Source organism: Monodon monoceros, unplaced genomic scaffold, assembly GCF_005190385.1.
Source record: "Monodon monoceros isolate NGI ecotype Baffin Bay Population unplaced genomic scaffold, NGI_Narwhal_1 Super_Scaffold_6, whole genome shotgun sequence".
NCBI lineage: Eukaryota > Metazoa > Chordata > Mammalia > Artiodactyla > Monodontidae > Monodon > Monodon monoceros.
The window spans coordinates 2,066,119-2,086,126 of NW_021703783.1; the positions used below are offsets into that span (position 1 = coordinate 2,066,119).

Consider the following 20,008-nt stretch of genomic DNA (forward strand, 5'->3'; position numbering starts at 1 on the left):
AAAAAAAAAAAAAACAAAAAAAAAAAACTTCCTCATTCTCAATTTTAAAAAAGAAAAAGAAAAGCCTTTTCCTGTTAAAACATATATTGTTCCATTTCTCCAACACCAGTACTTGAAAGTTCAGTAACAAAAACAGCTGGATATTTATTTTTGAAACAATCTTCTAAAAGGACTTCCTAATAATGAACCATACACATTAGGCAACTCTAAGCAAATGTGTTTTTTCATTTGATAGAATTCTAGACCAAGATCTCTGTGGTCCAATCAGATCAAACATTTAGAATGTGTCTAAATCCCCAATCTCAAACTGAAATGGGGAAATTTGTTTAATTACTGTAAATCCTATTAAACCAATCTTCTTTGTAAGGTGGAAAATGTCCAACCTCTGAGGGCTATGGAGGGTGTAATGAATGCAGAGTTTAATTAGGGCCCACTGCCGGCTCACTATAATCTATTAATTAGCATTCTCAGTTCTCTGTATCTCATTGCAGTGTCTCACTTTACTTTAAAATTGCACCCTTCATTTTTTGGACCAAAGTTATACAATTTTAGGATTGTGTGGTAATTATAGTGGGTGCAGGAAGAATACACTCCTGCCAGCCCTGGTGTGTAATTAGGGCAGGGGGCGGAATCTCGATAAGGCATTGTTCACCCTCCTTCAGCACATATGGTTTTTTGGCATCAGAGCTCTGTGGACTGTTTCACTTCCACTGGACTAAAGTGCTGAGTTCCCACCATAGTCTTTTCAGAAGATTCAAATATTTGCCTTTGAATGTAGCTTGATAATTAGAAAGGTTATTGTCACTGCTTTTTATCCACACAGCTTTTAAAGTATAGGCATAATTAGCTGTCTGAATTATTTGAAAATAAAGAAGTAAGCCAATAATTTTTTTTCTCGTTAAAATGGACTGGAAATTTCCAGGTCGCTGGATAATTAAAACTGTCTTGCTGACAGGCATATTTTCAGCACCATCAAAAAGGTACACTGGCTAGCTAATTCAATGATAAATTCAATAACCTCAATTTAACCTTCAACTTCTACCAAAATCTAATTTATATTTTATATATAACCAATCACAGCAAGTTGCCTTTCTTCCACCTTAAATCCTCAAATTTGAAGAATTAAAGAATTTTTTTAAAAAAGGATCCTGAAGTTAAACTTTCCTAAATGTCAAGAGAAAGAACTGCTACTCATTGTTGGTACTTAATAAATATGTACAATATCAATGTTAACTTTTTAAAATTAATTTCCGTTCTGTACTGTCAAGATATTGATTTGCCTTGTGATAGGTATTTTTTTTAAGATTGACTTTTTTAACATTTACTATGGTAAATCTTAACGCTATACCCCACTTAAGTTACACAGCCTGAATAATTTTGATAATGGATCTTAGAGCATGTGGCAAAATTACATTCTCATAAGAAGTGAAAAAAGATAATATATGCTGAAAGAAAAGAGGAAGAGAAAGAGAAGCTAGGGAAAAGAAACAAGCAAGAATGGTGAGCAAGCAGACATAGCAGCCAGAAAAAAATTAAAGCACAGGACCAATCTGGAAAAGGCGAAGAAATGGAGAGCACAAAATACTAAGAAAAACAGGAAGAAGGAAAATAAATGAACCAAGAAGGGAAAGACCTAAGAAAGAAAAGAGAAAGAATGGCTCATTTCATTTATGTACGTGAATTGTTTCATAAGTACAGAATACAGAAAGGCAGGCATATATATATAACTAACCTGGTTTTCCTCCTGCACAACTCTATACTGTTCCTTCCAAATAGTGATTTTGGAAGCTTCATCTTTTCTCAGGGCTCGTTCTTTCTTCAGCTCTGGGCTCCAGAAGGTCTTGATGCTATTCATTGAAGAACTTAATTTGCTCTCCTTTACTTCCACATCCTTTCGCAAGAGATCATTTTCCCTTAATACTTCCTTCAGCTGTGTCTGCAGATCCATGATTGTGTTATCTCTTGCTTGACGAAGAGAGTGAGGAACGGTGGATGCCATGCTCACAGGAGGGAGGTGATGCTCTCCAAATGCTATGGTGTCACTAGCAACCCCACTGCTAGCTATATTGGGGCTACTGCCCATAGCAGTCATCCTCACACCATAAGGCAGACGTCCTCCAGAACGGCCAAGTGTCATGGTGCTTTTAGGTGTTTCCGAACCCACATTTTCATGGTCACTTAGGTACATAGGGCCAGAAGTGGCATAGGCAGCGTTTAAGGACTGGATATTCTCCATTGAAAGGGTTTTCCCACTGCCACCTCCAACACTGCTTCCAGAACTCCCTCCTGTACTATTGGTTCGACGATGACCCAACCGAGGGGAACGTGGAAGCCGAGGTGATCGCCCAGGGCTCTGGTTGCTTGGTTCCACCTTCCCAACTGAGCGAGCACTTCCATACATGGTTGCAAGATGAATTCAGGTGCCAGGAAAGGTGTAAAGCAGAAAACAAAATACGGAACTCTGTGAGGTTTCTCTATGGCTATAAGTCTGCTGAAGGCTAATCAGAAATACCAGGTCCTCAGCTGCCCAGTCTTGAAGAGATAGCTTACACCATATCTGTAATGAGAAGATCACACATTAACTCCTCCAAAAAGAAACACTTCCCCTCTCAGACACTTTTCATTGCCCCCTTGAGCAAGACCTCCCCTTCGATCATCGATTTACTCCTGCCCCTGTCTACAGCGTAACTTATTTCTCAGTAAACATCATTGTACACTCAACATGTCTCGAAACTGAATACTGAAACCATACCAAGCAAAGGGAAAAGAAGACGAGATAAGAGTGTAAAGATTGGCAAGAAAAAGATAAAACTCAGTGTTTGAATATATGATTTTTCTAACTGGAAAATCCAAGATCATCAGCTGACAACTACTGGAAGCAATAAGGGAACTCAACAATCTGCTTAGGCACAGATCAATGTATACGTATCAGTACTTTTCTGTACGCTAGCAATAACAACCAGAAAATGCAATTTTAAAAAAATCCCATTCACAAGAGCAACAAAACCATAAAGACACTTTGCTATATAAATATAACAAAAATGTGCAAGAACTTTTGGAAAAACTACAAAACGCTCCTGAACAAAAGGAAAGTTATCCATGTTCACGGAGGAGAAGACAAACATTGTAAAGGTGTCCGTTCTTCCCCAGCTACTCCACATGCCAATGAAAATCTCTACAGGATTCCTCACATAACCCAACAAGCTGACTCCAAAATTCAAATGGAGGAGTCAAGGTACAACAATAACCAAAACAATCTGAAATAGAAGAACAAAGGAAGATGTCCCCTAAATAGCAAGACACATTATAGGTCCACGATCCTTTATTTGCAATGCAAAAATGTTTTAAAACTCTGAAAGTAAGTTTTTTTTTTTTCTTTTTAACTTATTTAGTGGCAAAACCTGGCATGATCTGATATGAGGTCACTTATTGTTTATACGTATCTCACCTAGTGTGATTATTCGTGCACGTCACTGGGAAAACAATGTGTATGATTACAGGATACTGAATAACGCCCACTGGGCATTACGGGGAAAAAACCTGGACTCCAAAACCATATCTGACCCCTAGGATTTCTCATAAGGACTCGGAGCCTTTTAAAGCTATAGTGATTAAAACTGTACAGAAATGGCCAAGAATAGGCTCTAAATTATATATATGTGAATTTAGTACATGCTAAAAGTTAACATTTCAAAACAGTGAGGAAAGGACAAATCATTCAATAAATGGAGTTCCAACAACTGGTGCTCTTGGAAGAAAATAAATTACATCCCTACTTCACACAGTACACAGAAATAAATTCTATGTACATTAAAGATACAAATTTTAAAACTATTAAAAGTACTAGAAGAGGGACTTCCCTGGTGGCACAGTGGTTAAGAATCGGCCTGTCAACACAGGGGACACAGGTTTGATCCCTGGTCCAGGAAGATCCCACATGCTGCAGAGCAACTAAGCCCGTGCGCCACAACTACTGAGCCTGCGGTCTAGAACCCGCAAGCCACAACTACTGAGCCCGTGTGCCTAGAGCCCACGCTCCACAACAAGAGAAGCCACCGCAGTGAGAAGCCCGCACACCGCAACAAAGAGTAGACCCCGCTCGCCACAACTAGACAAAGCCCACGCGTAGCAACGAAGACCCAACGCAGCCAAAAATAAGTAAATAAATAAATTTTTTTAAAAAGTACTAGAAGGGTTTTCCCTGGTGGCGCAGTGGTTGAGAGTCCGTCTGCCGATGCAGGGGACGCCGGTTCATGCCCCGATCTGGGAAGATCCCACACGCCGCGGAGCGGCTGGGCCCGTGAGCCATGGCCGCTGAGCCTGCACGTCCGGAGCCTGTGCTCCGCAACGGGAGGGGCCACAGCAGTGAGAGGCCCGCGTACCACAAAAAATAAACATAAAAAAATTTTTTTAAAAAGTACTAGAAGAAAACGTAGGTGAATATCCTTGTGAACTTTAGTTAAGGTAGGGCTTCTCAAATAAGAAACAAAAGACAAAAAAAACAAAGAAAAATGACTAATATTCAATCATGTCAAAATGACAAAATACACCAAAAATTAAAAGAAAAACCAAACCCTTGGTGAAAAAATATCTAACATATGTATAAAGATTTGTATACAAAATATATAAAGAATTCCTACATGAGAAATGCCAAATCTGAAACAGAAGTGGTTAGATGGGAAGGGAATTTGCCTTCTAAGCTCGGGGGGAAATGTCTGTGGAGGCTTTAGCTTCACTTGTAAAGCTTTAGACTCACAATACTCAAATGCTTGAATGTTTTAATAGGAAAATATGTTCATATTCTACAAGTATAGTAATTAAGACAAATTTTAAAAACACATATCATAGCTATCTACTTTCTACACTCCTCTCAAACATAAATCAATACACATCTAAACTAGATCTCTGTGATTTCCTAATATCATTCTACCAAAGAATTGGCTTAGGTCAAGAAACAGATTTCAACATATTAAATAATATTTTAATATGCAACTCAGAGTGCAATCCAAGTAAATCACATGGTCAAAAGATTTTAAAGGGTCTATATGTCTGAACCAAACTCAAACAAGTTAAAGATCTTCAGAAATATGAATATACTGGCAGTCTCGTCTCTAGTGATCCAGTAAAGATAGACCACTAAAGATAGACCTAAGGTAACAACAAGCAGGACAGGAAAAACACAGTCTGAGCCTTCCGTCTCAGAAATAGCAATAGGACACCAAGTTCAGATATTGCAATATTCTACTAGTAATATTAGGAAATTCCTTCCCAGGACTAACCTGCCTCAGAAAGTAAACATTCCTTTTCATGATTAATCTGGACTGTAAGGTAGGTGATACACTACTGTTCAAGTGAATTCTATTTCCAGACCAAAGAGGGATGCAAAGTTTTTTCTTTTTTTTAAGTCATCTGAATATTGCTTAAAATAAGAGAGCTATTCATTACCCAGAATCCCTTGAATGATAACAGAAGCTAACATACAGTAAGTGTTTACCATATGTCAGGCACTCTGCTAAGAATTTTATAAGATTTAATTTAATATTTATAAGCCCCCTACAACACAGGCATTGTCGTTAGCTCCACTTTACAGACGAAGAAAGTGAGGCCTATAGGTGTTAAGTGACTTAGCTATTAAGTGGTAGGGTGCCCTAATTCCAGAGCCCTGGAAACCCTTAACCACTATGCTTATCCACCAGCATCTTCTGATGTTAACACCTCAATTGTCCGTAGGATATTAAAGGCCTCCAGTTTTAAGGCAGGGTGTCCTGCTAATCTAGGACTCTAAACCTAAACTTTAAGGCACACCTTAGGTTTTCCAAGGTGTAATGCTTAAATAATCACATTTATCTTTCTATTAAGGAGAAAGTCTTTTTTAAAAGATGGTGGGCAAAAAGAACAAAATAAGGAAAACTAACAAAATAAAGAATAATAATTCAGAGTCTCAGGAATCATGCCATCAGAACTTTAAAGTGCCACAGTCAAGAAAAAAATTCCCAACTGTGCTTTTGTGCAAAACTCTATTTTCCTGTAGTCAAGTAACTAAGCCACACTATTAAATAGGTTAAGATCCAGCAACAAAAATCCACATCGAGTTTTCAACATTAGCGGGTGCACTCTAACATTCAAGCCACTTTCAGACCCAAAATGGCATTTGCATGTGGAGTCTTTTGTTGCTATCAGAACTATATTCATTTCTACAACAAAAGAAGAGAATTCACCAGCTCTGTCTAAAGCCCTCATTCTGGCTTTCTAATATGAGCTTCAGGGAAGACTGGGTTTCAAAATGTTTAATTACTTTTAAAAATCTGCCATACCCATCACCATAAGATAATAATTCTTGCACTTTAAACAGCTAACAAAAAATAATTCCGACCAGAAAAAAAAAAGTTAAGCCATATGATTTCATTTATATAAAATTCTAGAAGGACTCCATTATGACAGAAAGTACGTCAGTATGTGCCTGGGGCTGGGGCTGAGGGATGCATGGATCATGAAGGGGTAGGAGGAAATTTTTGGAGTGATGAAAATGTTCACTATCTTGACTGGGGTGAGGCTTCCCAGGCGTATACAGGTCAAAACTCATCGAACTACAGACTTTAAATATGTTCAGTTTATTGTACATAAATTATACCACAAAAGTTTGAAAAAAATAATTTCACATTCCAAACTCCCCTGCCCTTGATTAATCCAAAAGAAACACCTTCACCAATTACCTACCTGGAGTTCTGACTGCTGCTGGAAAAAATCATGCAGCTGTTCAGTTTGAGCCCATAGTGTTGGCCCCAGAGTCCTACAAGTCCCTTAGTTTGCTTCCTATCCAATATTTTGTTAGCTCCCTATCTAGTATCTGTTGTGGTTACTTCAAACCTTCTCCTTCTACTTATCAGACAGAACACATGAGTCTCCTGAGTCAGAGACAAAGAACTTTATTACTCACAGCACAGCCAGCAGAATAAGCATCCTGTTACCCCCAAGTCCCACAAGGCGACACAAGGGGGCCCAGACAGATGCTACACATGCAGTGGATTTACAGAGGAACGCTGAGTTTAGGGAATCCACCACTTTTACAGTAAGCAGTAAGTAAGCCTGGTCTTCCCCAACGGGAGACGTTACCTCATCCCTCAAGGTGGCTCGCTGCAAACACAATCCTGAGAAACGACCCACGTTAAGAGCAGTCAGGCCCTCGCATTCAGGACATGCAGGAAAGAAGAGACCCATGGAGGACTCACTCTCCCGACAAGTAGTTGTGGTAGTTTTAAGGTACCTGAATAAATTCTTTGATACTCCTCCCTTCAAGAGGGGAAGCAAAATTCCTCTCCCTTTGAATGTGTACTAGACTTAAAGGATTCGCTTCTGATGATGTATCACTTCCAAGACTAACTCATAAAGACACTGGGACTTAAGTCTTGGTCACGCTCTTGGATCACTCGCTGTGGGGGAGTTAGCTACCATGCCGCTGAGCCTGCGCGTCCGGAGCCTGTGCTCCGCAACGGGAGAGGCCACAACAGTGAGAGGCCCGCGTACCTCAAAAAAAAAAAAAAAAAAAGAATAGGGAATTCTGTACCTAAATCTTAATTCCAAGAAAACAGCATAAGCTCAACAAGAACAGACTAATACCTCTCATCGTCTAAGAAAACTTTTTAATTCATACACACACACACAAACACACACAGCAATCATGCAGAAAATATCATGCCTATGTGTACGTATCTGTTCTCAATACTGAAAAATCTTTGTCAAGTTAGTATCACAGCCAGACTTATCAACTACCTAAAATGAGTTGTTTTATCCTATATTCTGAGTTTTAAAAAATACCTAAAACACCAGCACAGCATTTAAATCTCTGCAAGTCTGCCCAGATTTAGGTTTTTTAAAAAGTTCCTAAAATCTAATTCTGATAAGAACATTACCAGAAATTTGGTTTATCTTAAATTTGGTGTTTATTAACAACATAGTTTCACCATCAATTCCTACTTCCACATTCCCATAAAAAATTTACAATTTTTAGAGCTCTTCAAGTTCACCAAAGAAGCATTCTTAACTCTAAAACAACACGAAAGCCTTAAAATACTGGGGCTCCTTATCAAGAGAAGGCACAATTGTTTCTCAGAAAAGAAAGTCAAAAAAACTAAAAAGAATTCAGTTCTGGTGACATACACCTATAAGCAAAGATTTTTTTCTAAGATATACAAGACAGTCAACATTTAAAAAGATTAGGTTAATTTTTTTTTTTTTTTTTTTGCGGTACGGGGGGCCTCTCACTGTTGGGGCCTCTCACTGTTGTGGCCTCTCCCGTTGCGGAGCACAGGCTCCGGACGCGCAGGCTCAGCGGCCATGGCTCACGGGCCCAGCCACTCCGCGGCATGTGGGATCTTCCCGGACCGGGGCACAAACCCGTGTCCCCTGCATCAGCAGGCGGACTCTCAACCACTGCGCCACCAGGGAAGCCCCCTAGGTTAATTCTTAAAACAATGAAGTCACTTTTTTTAAACTTACCCAAATGAAGTGGAATGGCAAAAGTTAAAAATACAATTCCAAATCATGAAGCAACAGTGCTCAGGATACATGGACATGGTAGTTTTTATATTTTCCTCCTTAATTAACACTGCTGCCCTCTGTATTAAAGCATATTAGTAACACTCTGCTTAAGTATGAAACCAAAAATGTAACCTGAAATCTTTTCTACAGGGTAAGTATAAAAATGTGCAAAACAAAATGCAATGCATAGACCTTAAATATTTACATTTCACCCTAACAAGCGCCCTGTGAAGTAATTCTTATCGTGCTCCTGAGGCTTAGTTGTGTAGCAACTAGAAGGGAAGGCTTGGGCTGGTTCAGCTCCACCATTTAAACGTTGTAGCTTTCAACGAATAAATAAATCTCACAGTGCCGCAGCATCATCTATTAAATGGGCATATCATCTTCCTCAAAGGATAGCTAAAAAGGTCAAATAAGTGAGTATAAAATATCTGGTTCCTGGTAGGTTTTCAATAAATGTTAGTCATTGCATGTCTAGGAATTTATCTTACACATATTTTCACACAAGTGGGAAAACTGAGTAAAAATAAACTGCAGACTTCTTTGAAATAACAAGACTCTGGTTAATAGTCTATATAATTACGGGAATACTGTGCAGCTATTAAAAAGAATAAGGTTAAGTCTGCAAGTAGTGATAAGAAAAGAGATATAAGATATACAAGATACATTTTTTAACATCTTTATTGGAGTATAATTGCTTTACAATGTTGTGTTAGTTTCTGCTGTATAACAAAGTGAATTAGCTATATGCATACATATATCCCCATATCCCCTCCCTCTTGTGTCTCCCTCCCACCCTTCCTATTCCACCCCTCTAGGTGGCTGCAAAGCACCAAGTTGATCTCCCTGTGCTATGCAGCTGCTTCCCACTAGCCATCCATTTTACATTTGGTAGTGTATATATGTCAATGTTACTCTCTCACTTCCTCCCAGCTTACCCTTCCCCCTCCCCATGTCCTCAAGTCCATTCTCTACGTCTTGTGTCTTTCTTTATTCCTGTCCTGCCCCTAGAGTCATCAGAACCTTTTTTTTTAGATTATATATATATATATATATATATATATACATACGTTAGCATACGGTATTTGTTTTTCTCTTTCTGACTTACTTCACTCTGTATGACAGACTTCTACGTCCATCCACCTCACTACAAATAACTCAATTTCATTTCTTTTTATGGCTAATATTCCACTGTATATATGAGCCACATCTTCTTTACCCATTCATCTGTCGATGGACACTTAGGTTGCTTCCATGTCCTGGCTATTGTAAATAGTGCTGCAATGAACACTGTGGTACGTGACTCTTTTTGAATTATGGTTTTCTCAGGGTATATGCCCAGTAGTGGGATTGCTGGGTCATATGGTAGTTCTATTTTTAGTTTTTTAAGGAACCTCCATACTGTTCTCCATAGTGGCTGTATCAGTTTACATTCCCACCAACAGTGCAGGAGGGTTCCCTTTTCTCCACACCCTCTCCAGCATTTACTGTTTGTAGATTTTTTGATGATGGCCATTCTGGCCGGTGTGAGGTGATACCTCATTGTGGTTTTGATTTGCATTTCTCTAATGAATAGTGACGTTGAGCATCCTTTCATGTGCTTGTTGACAATCTGTATACCTTCTTTGGAGAAATGTCTGTTTAGGTCTTCTGCCCATTTTTGGATTAGGGTGTTTTTTTGATATTGAGTTGCATGAGCTGCTTGTATATTTTGGAGATTAATCCCTTGTCATTTGCTTCGTTTGCAAATACTTTCTCCCATTCTGAGGGTTGTCTGTCTTTTTTATCGTTTCCTTTGTGCAAAAGCTTTTAGGTTTCATTAGGTCCCATTTGTTTATTTTTGTTTTAATTTCCATTTCTCTAGGAGGTGGGTCAAAAAGGATCTTGCTGTGATTTATGTCATAAAGTGTTCTGCCTATGTTTTCCTCTAAGAGTTTTATAATGTCTGGCCTTACATTTAGGTCTTTAATCCATTTTGAGTTTATTTTTGTGTATCGTGTTAGGGAGTGTTCTAATTTCATTCTTTATGTAGCTGTCCAGTTTTCCCAGCACCACTTATTGAAGAGGCTGTCTTTTCTCCATTGTATATTCTTGCCTCCTTTATCAAAGATAAGGTGACCATATGTGCGTGGGTTTATCTCTGGGCTTTCTATCCTGTTGCACTGATCTATACTTCTGTTTTTGTGCCAGTACCATACATTTTTAAATTTATAAAAAGAATACAAGAATTCGTGGGGAAAAGTGGGTTTTCACATTTTTCTTTTCTGCACTGAGGTTTTAACATGAATATGAATTACTTTTATGATTTAAAAAGTAATTATAGGGCTTCCCTGGTGGCGCAGTGGTTGAGAGTCCGCCTGCCAATGCAGGGGACGCGGGTTCGTGCCCCGGTCCGGGAAGACCCCACATGCCGCAGAGCGGCTGGGCCCATGAGCCGTGGCCGCTGGGCCTGTGCGTCCGGAACCTGTGCTCCGCAACGGGAGAGACCACAACAGTGAGAGGCCCGCGTACCACAAAAAAAAAACAAAACAGTAATTATAGACCCATACATATATGGACAACTCATTTGTGACAGAAGTGCAGAGGCGATACAGTGGAGAAAGTGAGGCAGTGGGGCTCCCATGGAAGGAGACCTGAACGCACACCTCCATGGTTGCCACAGTCCACCCCTCATCCTGCAGTCACTTCTGCACACAGGGACGGGAAGCAGCTTCTCCACGATTCTCACGGGCCTCTGTTCTTGAGGGGATCAGAGAAGAGGAAGGTTACTGGAAGAAACTAGAGCTGCCAGTGGTCTCAGGAGCACAGATGGTCTCATCTCTCCCTCCTCCACTACCCTAAACGGCACCCAGCCTCAGTTTGCACCCAGCAAGGCTTAGTGGCTTACCTGATGGCAATCCAAACGCTCCTTCCTAATAGGCCCTCGGCATGTCCTTCTCAGGCCAGGGCTGCTTCACATGTCTGTTCACAGTTAAGATGGGGCAAGGGGGTACCAAAAGGTGTCCAGCTGGATCATCTCGGTTCTACTACATGCATTATCCCTGCCCCCATTATGGTCACAATAGTGAAAAGTTACGATCTAAATGTCCAAAAATGGGGTACTGGCTATGTAAGTTAAGGTACAACTATAAGATGGGTTACTATCTATAATGAGTTGAATAGCATCCCCCCAAAATTCACGTCCACTAGAAATGCCAGAATGTAACCTTATTTGGAAATCAAGTCTTTGCAGATGTAACCAAGTTAAGATGAGTTTATACTGGATTACGTTAGGTTCTAAATCCAACTGGTGTCTTTCTATGAGGGAAGAGAGAGATTCAGTCACAGAGACGCACAATAAGACCACGCAAGAAGGGAGGCTGAGATTGGAGTGATGTGGTTACAAACTAAGGAACACCAAGGATTGCCAGGAGCCACCAGAAGCCAGGAAGAGGCAACGAGGGGTCCTCTCTAGAGGCTTGAGAGGGAGCAAGGCGCTGCCTACACTGATTTTGGACTTCTAGCCTCCAGAATTATGAGAGAATAAATGTCTATTGTTCTATGCCACCAAGTTTCTGGTAATTTGCTACAGAAGACCTAGAAAATACACCATGTCATTACAAATGATGATGTGGCTCTATACTTAACAACAGAGAAAGGTATTTTTGATCTATTGTCAAACCAAGCAGAAAAAAGAAAAAGTTATACACACAGATTCCACCTGAGTTTGTGTTTTTAATGTTACAGCAGGATACACGATTCTGGGTAGTAAGATTTGGGGGTGATGATCTCACTTCCTCTCCAAGCCATAAATTTTCTTCTATGAAGACATACTATTTTTATAATCAGGACAAAACAATAAACCAATTTTGGGAAGGGTAGTGTAAAGATATCCAACAGAAATGGTATAGATAAGGCTCTAGGTACTAAAAACTCCCACTACCACTTCTAGAATAAAGCCAGAATGGTTTCCTTATAGCCAAATTCAATGGATTCTCTTCACTTCTACTGCATTTGATGCTACTGAACACTTTTTATTTTTTTTAATAAATTTATTTATTTGTTTATTTATTTTTGGCTGCGTTGGGTCTTCGTTTGTATGCGGGCTTTCTCTAGTTGCGGTGAGCAGGGGCCACTCTTCACCACGGTGCCCGGGCTTCTCACTGTGGTGGCCTCTCCCAGTGTGGAGCATGAGCTCCAGGTGCTCGGGCTTCAGTAGTTGTGGCACGTGGGCTCAGCAGCTGTGGCTCACGGGCTCTAGAGCGCAGGCTCAGCAGCCGTGTCGCACGGGCCTAGTTGCTCCGCAGCATGTGGGATCCTCCGGGACCAGGGCTCAAACCCGTGTCCCCTGCAATGGCAGGCGGACTCTCAACCACTGCGCCACCAGGGAAGTCCCACTACTGAACACTTCTACCTTGAAACTCTTACCTGGGTCTGTCTAATACTCTTCTGCTACTCCTATTATCTCTCCAGGACAATTCTTTTCTACTACATTTTATTGGCTCCTCTTCCTCCGCCTACCTTTAAAACACTAGTATATGCATATGATATCACTTATATGTGGAATCTAAGATAAGACACAAATGCACCTATATATGAAACAGAAACAGAATCGTGGACATAGAGTACACACTGGTGGTTGCCAAGGCGGAGGGGGTCGGGGGAGGGATGGAATGGGAGGTTGGGATTAGCAGATGTAGGCTTTTATATATGGAATGAATAAACAAGGTCCTACTGTATAGCACAGAGAACTGCATTCTATATCCTGTGGTAAACCATAATGGAAATTAACAGAACACTGCAAATCAACTATACTTCAATTTTAAAAAATACGGATAAAACACTGGTGTGTGCCTTAGAGTGCTGTCCTCAAACATGTTCCTGGGCAATCTCATCCACAGCCACTGTTTCAACTAGTTTCAATTCTTACCTATTTTAAGTAGGTACTTATTTTAATTTAGGTTATCTCAATAGTCCCAACTCTGGCTTCTCCCTTGGGCTGCACACTTACATGATCAACTACTTACTGTACATATCTGCCAAGATTTCCCATAGGTAACTCAACAGCTCTAACTGAACATATATTTTCCCTAAATATGCTCCTATCCTCCTATGTTCCCTATTTTGATAGAATTCATTTTGACTCCCCCTTTTCACTCCTCTATTCAGCTTCCCATTAACTAATCAATCACTGTGCACTATCAAGCTTATCTTTCTAATATACTTCCTTTCCATCAAGCTTATCTTTCTAATATATTTCCTTTCTATCTCTACTGACTCATCCTGTGTGGCCAGCACAACAATCTCCAAAAACAGTCTCCTTGCCTATACAGTCTTGCCTCTTTCCAATCTACTGATGATCCTTAATTTTATTTTCTCAACCCAACATATTTAAGGGATATGACACATTATCATCATCCATAAGAGCAGTTCACTTTGATAGACATTCTCAAATTGAGGGTGGAGGAACATGAGGTCAGAGGGCTATTTTTCATTTGATAAGAGCTCCATATTCTAATATCCCACTCTGGACATTTCATATAAATACTATGTGAGGCCTTTTGTGTCTGGTTTCTTTCATTTAGCATAATGTTTTCATGGTTCCTTTATTTTGTAGCATGTATCAGTACTTCATTCCGTTTTATGCTGAATAGTATTTCACTGTATGGATATTCTACATTTTGCTTATCCATTCATCAGCTGATGGACATTTGGGTTGTTGATGTTATGAATAATCCTACTACAGACATTCGTGTACAAGTTTCTGTGTGGACAAAAGTCTGCAATTCTCTTGGGTATATACCTAAGAGTGGAATTGTTTGGGCAATATAAAAGCTCTGTTTAGGGAATTCCCTTGTGGTCTAGTGCTTAGGATTTGGCGCTTTCACTGCCCTGGCCCAGGTTCAATCCCTGGTTAGGGAACTGAGATCCTGCAAGCCACACGGTGCAGCCAAAAAAAACAAAAACAAAAACTCTGTTTTGGGCTTCCCTGGTGGCGCAGTGGTTAAGAATCCGCCTGCCAATGCAGGGGACACGGGTTCAAGCCCTGGTTCGGGAAGATCCCACATGCCGTGGAGCAACTGAGCCTGTGCTCTAGGGCCCGCGAGCCACAACTACTGAACCTGTGTGCCACACGTACTAAAGCCCGTACGCCTGGAGCCCGTGCTCCGCAACAAGAGGAGCCACGACAATAAGAAACCTGTGCACCGCAACGAAGAGTGGCCCCCACTCGCCGCAACTAGAGAAAGCCTGTGTGCAGCAACAAAGACCCAATGCAGCCAAAAATTAATAAATTAAAAAACAAACAAAAAAGCTCTGTTTTGGGCTTCCCTGGTGGTGCAGTGGTTGAGAGTCCGCCTGCCGATGCAGGGGACACGTTTGTGCCCCGGTCTGGGAAGATCCCACATGCCGCGGAGCGGCTGGGCCCGTGAGCCATGGCCGCTGAGCCTGAGCATCCGGAGCCTGTGCTCCGCAACGGGAGAGGCCACAGCAGTGAGAGGCCCGCATACCGCAAAAAAAAAAAAACTGTTTTAACTTTTTAAGAAATATCAAACTGTTTTCCAAAGCATCTGCAACATTCCACATTCTTAGCAGCAACCTATGAGGAGCCCAATTTCTCCACATCCTCATCAATACCTGTTACTGTACACCTTTTTTATTACAGTCATCCTACTGAATATGAAGCGTTATTTTATTGTGGTCTTGATGTTATGACTTTTTTATGACTTTTTTATGACTATTTAAATGTAAATAATAATCTTTAAAAAATCACAAGCATATATGGAGTCATTTGGTGTACTTTTTGGTACACTTTTTGGTATTATGTGTTATTAATGTATTTAACCTATGACATTAAATGTTACTATTAAATGAGTGATACATGCATGTAGAAATTAAAATTCAAACAATAAAAAGTAAGTCTCTCCCCACTGAGTTCTCCTCATTAGAGATAACTACTTTTGACCATTCTGCTTTTAATTCTAGTGGTTACCTCCATAACTCTAAATTATTTGACTCCTAATCACTAAATTTAATCTCCATAACTTATTTCTTCATAACATTTATTGCCATATAATACGCAATTTCTTTCACTTCTCTGTTTATTGTCAGTCTCCTTCACTAGAGTGAAAGCCCCACGAGGACAGTGACTATTCCCTTTTCTGCTCACTGCTGCACCTCAGCACCTGGAATGGGGCCTGGCACATAAAAGGTAGTCAATACATTTATATTAAATTAAGGAGTAAGTATCTACTTCTTGATTTATCTAAATCTTTAAATACATTTTCTTGAGTCTCTCCCCATAAAAGGTGAAGAATTTTGTTCATAACCCTCTTTTTTTCCCAATTTTTGTTGAATTATAGTTTACTTTTAGTTTTCTAATGGTTATCTTTATAATTTTAACTAATATACCTTAACTTTCCTCCATAAAATTTAAACTCAACCTCCCACCACCATCTCAGTATATGATGAGGAACAGAGAGTTCCAATACACCCAGCTACCTCACATTAATGACCTACACCGTTACTTTTACATTGTATAGGTATGTGACATTTATTTTCTGATCTATAACTGTCTTTTCTTTGTCTACAAATCAAATCTGAAGACAGAAAGCCAATAAATAGTTTACAATATGATGATAACATAAACAACACTCACTGCAGAACCAAGTAGTAACTGGAACTACAGAGAACACACAATTCCATTTGTTCCCTTCCAAGGATTTACTACAATTTACAATTACCCTCTTTACATGTTGTCTGTATTTATTACACCATACTCTATGAAAATAGGATTTTTATACACACACACACCCTTGTTCATTACTGTATCATGCACAGCCCTTACTACTATACCTGGCACACAGTGTGCATTCAATAAGTACATGTTTGTAAACAGATGAATAGATTTGTGGAAGGAAGGGGAGGGGAGAAAAGAAGAGGGAAGGTCAGATCATCAAGGATACCAAAGCCAATCTACTTTAGACATTAAGCATCTTTATACAACATCCATCCTCCAGCATCAACCTGAGACAGAGTTAAAGTGGAAGGAAATGAATCTACATACCCTATGAGATCTATCAGTCAAGCAAATGTCAACTAAACATTAAGTTAGAATTTTTTAAAAAGTGGTATCCTGTTTCTGTAATTATAAAATTTTTATTGCTTTTAATAACTCATTTCTCCTATTTTTAAAACCCTTCTATACATGGGTGCAGGAAGGAGGGGGGGATTTTGAGTTTTTCTCCCTTAGTTCTTCAGTACAGTTCCTTCTGAAAAACTTCAATCTTAACTGCTATAAGAAAAGTGCTTTTTCTTTGAATTGAGTTGAATATTTTAAAACGCTGTATTTCAACTTTTTTTTTATTGAAGTACAGTTGATTTACAATATTGTGTTAGCTTCAGGTGTACAGCACAGTGCTTCAGTTTATATATACATACATATATACATATTCTTTTCCTGTATAGGTTATTACAAAATACTGAGTGGAGTTCCCTATGCTATACAGCAGGTCCTTGTTGGTTATCTATTTTATATACAGTAGTGTGCACATGTTAATCCCAAACTCCTAACTTATTCCTCCCCCCCAACATTTTTAAGATTCTGTTCATTTTGTTAAAGGGTTAAATATGTCACTAGGGACAAGAAATGTGCTGCTATCTTAAGTCCTCTATGAAAAGATTAACAATAGACCAAAATTTTTAAATCCAATTCAAGTAAAATTTTGCAGAATCTATCAAATTTTAAATGTGTATACCCTCTGACCTAGAAGTCTCGCTTTTAAAATTATTCTCTGTGAGACATATTTCACAAGTTTAAAGATATATGTGCAATGACGTTCAATTATTGATTATTTTGTGCCAGCAAAAAAGAGACAACTTAAATTTCCACCAAGAGACTGGTTAGATAAATTATATCTCCACACTATAAAATAGAATACAGCTGTGAACAAAAATTTTAAGTAAATCTCTATATCTGACAATCTCTATAAAGACATCTATGACATACTGTGAGGTGGGAAAGAAAGCAAGTTACAGAAGAACTGTATAATACAATCTCATCAGTAGACAAAAGTATAGACATGTATGTTGGCAAACACACAGAAATGATTTGGATAGCAAGAAGCTATTTCTGAAAGGTCATATAGACCTACTTTTTCCCTTGTATATATAGGCACTTCTTTTTTTCTTTTCTTTTTCAATTGTTTTAACAGTGAGCATGTATTACTTTTACTCACACACAAAGTCTCCCTACAACTAAGGGCTTCAATAAGCCCCTCAACCATTCAACACTATAATATGGTAATGAATGGGCTAGGCCCCTTACTAGGAGGTTAAAAACAACCCTACAAGTTAAAGGAAGCACAGATGTCTCTGCTTCCACCCTCAGCATGTAGCGTATCAGTTTTGTTAACACAAGACATCAGGTTGTATGATCTTAATCTGATTCTCCTGGAGACCAAAAAGTATAGAACTGTGAGGCTAAAGCAGCACAGTTTTGATGACATATCAACAAGAAAGAGCACCTCTGCAAGGAGCAGCCATGACACACCTGTCACAGTTGCTGTTTCATTCTTTTTTAGGGAAGGGTGAGAAGGTTGAGTAACTCAGTTACAATCAAGGTAATTGTGGTTTTTAATAATTGTTATCAATCATTTAATCAAGTTAATTGTAAGGTCTATCAAAGTTCTCACCATGACAAATATCTTGTCAAGCAGATACTTAAAGCAAACACAAGGTTATTTATTAATCACAGTTGTTCTCTACTTACATCAGCAACTTGAGCTACTTAGTTCAAAAGAGCCAAGTTCTAGGTTGTGTAGCCTTCCCCAATGACTCCGGTCCTCACTGCTATCTGATTTCTAAAAATCCTAAAATATTAAATTGTTTGGATGGTAGTTACATTGTCTTCCATTTTATACCACATCTCATACTACATTACGATCAATTCAACAAATCCTACCAGACTGATTAAACTGAACAAATACACTGAATAGACACACATGTTCCCAACCACGTATCTCAATTCTAAAAATCTCTGAAAACCCCAAAATTTTGTAACTAATTTGGTGACAACATCACATCTGAACTCATACTGAAATACCAATGTGTTTGATGAAGGAATTGGAGGGTGTCCCCCACCTTGCTTGGAAAGTTAGATAATATATAGTATACGCATCACATCACCTTTCTAAAATCTGAAAAATTCTGAATTCTGGCCCAAAATATCTTGGATACAGACCTGTGTTATTGGATAAGAGTAAACATTCACATCACTGTTGGCAAAGACATTTATAACCAGCGAGAGCTGTGCAAAACGTTTTTAACTCTACAATTATTTATTAAACTAGGTAGTGAGTACACAGATATTTATTAATTAGACAATTCTATCTTTCTGCATGTCTGAAACATTTCATAAATTTAAAAGTTTAAGTGAAAAATTATAAGTACCCAGTGTTTTATTTTCTTCCTTAAAATAATAAAAGCATTTGTATCGAAAGTGTTTATTTTCATCCTTAAAAAAATAAGAGCACTTGGGAAGCAGCAAGTTTGAAAATGGTTAAGGGTCTTAAAAACATTCATATCTTTTGATCCAATAATTCCAAAAACAGGAAACCCACCTATTTAAATGACCCAAAATGTAGAGAAAACCAGCTACATTATGACTTATGATATACAAGCTTTACTAGTACTCATTCAGTTGGAAAATGTTTAAGTGAAATCTTTATGATTTAACATGCCATCTACAAAAAACATTTATAACCAATGTTTGTCATAAAAAGTTTATAATACAGTAAGTGAAAGTGGATACACATTTTGACATACAGCATACTCTCAATTTTGAAAATACAGTTGACCCGTGAACGACACAGGTTTAAACCTCACGGGTCCACTTACATATGGATTTTTTTTTCAACAGTAAATGCTACAATATTACACAACACATGGATGGCTAAATCTGCGGACATGGAGGAATCCCTGTCATGGAGGGCCAACTGTAAGTTATACACAGATTTTCGACTGCAAGGAGGGTCAGAGGCCCCCACTGGTTCAAGGATCAACTGTATACATATAAGCATAGCAAAAAGAATGGTAGGAAATCTTTCTTCTTAACAGTTGCCAAAATTTTCCAAAAGGAAAGAAAAAAAATGTTTAAAAAGAAACAATCTTTAAGCCACTGTAAATTAAGGTGAACATTTCTTCCTTTTGGACCTGGTGTCAAAAAACCTGCCCAGCACAGCACTTCTGTGAAAGCCCGCGTGCAGCAACAAAGACCCAACGCAGGCAAAAATAAATAAATTAAATAAACAAATTTACTTTTTAAAAAAAGTCACAATTCCTTCCTCTTTGACCTAGTAGAGTCCATTTTTCTCCTCTTTGTTACCATGCTTCCCTGAATACCATGAATTACCAAGGGGTTTTTTTCATCATAATCCCTTACATGTTTGTACCCAAATGTAGAATTATAGACTCTTAAATTCTATAGATTTAG

General features: G+C 38.9%; 1 protein-coding gene across 6 annotated transcripts in view; it reads right to left on the reverse strand.

The window, feature by feature from the left end:
- The window catches only part of ERC1 (ELKS/RAB6-interacting/CAST family member 1), a 387,619-nt gene that overhangs the window by 351,439 nt on the left and 16,172 nt on the right, over window positions 1–20,008 (reverse strand). For 4 of the 6 annotated variants that reach the window (XM_029204193.1, XM_029204191.1, XM_029204195.1 and 1 more), the window contains one exon: window positions 1,733–2,557. In XM_029204193.1, the coding sequence (XP_029060026.1) occupies window positions 1,733–2,401 (669 nt within the window). In that variant the 5' untranslated portion in view covers window positions 2,402–2,557. Of the gene's footprint in view, window positions 1–1,732; window positions 2,559–20,008 lie in introns of those variants that run through there. The other 2 variants (XM_029204194.1, XM_029204197.1) reach the window with 2 other exon arrangements.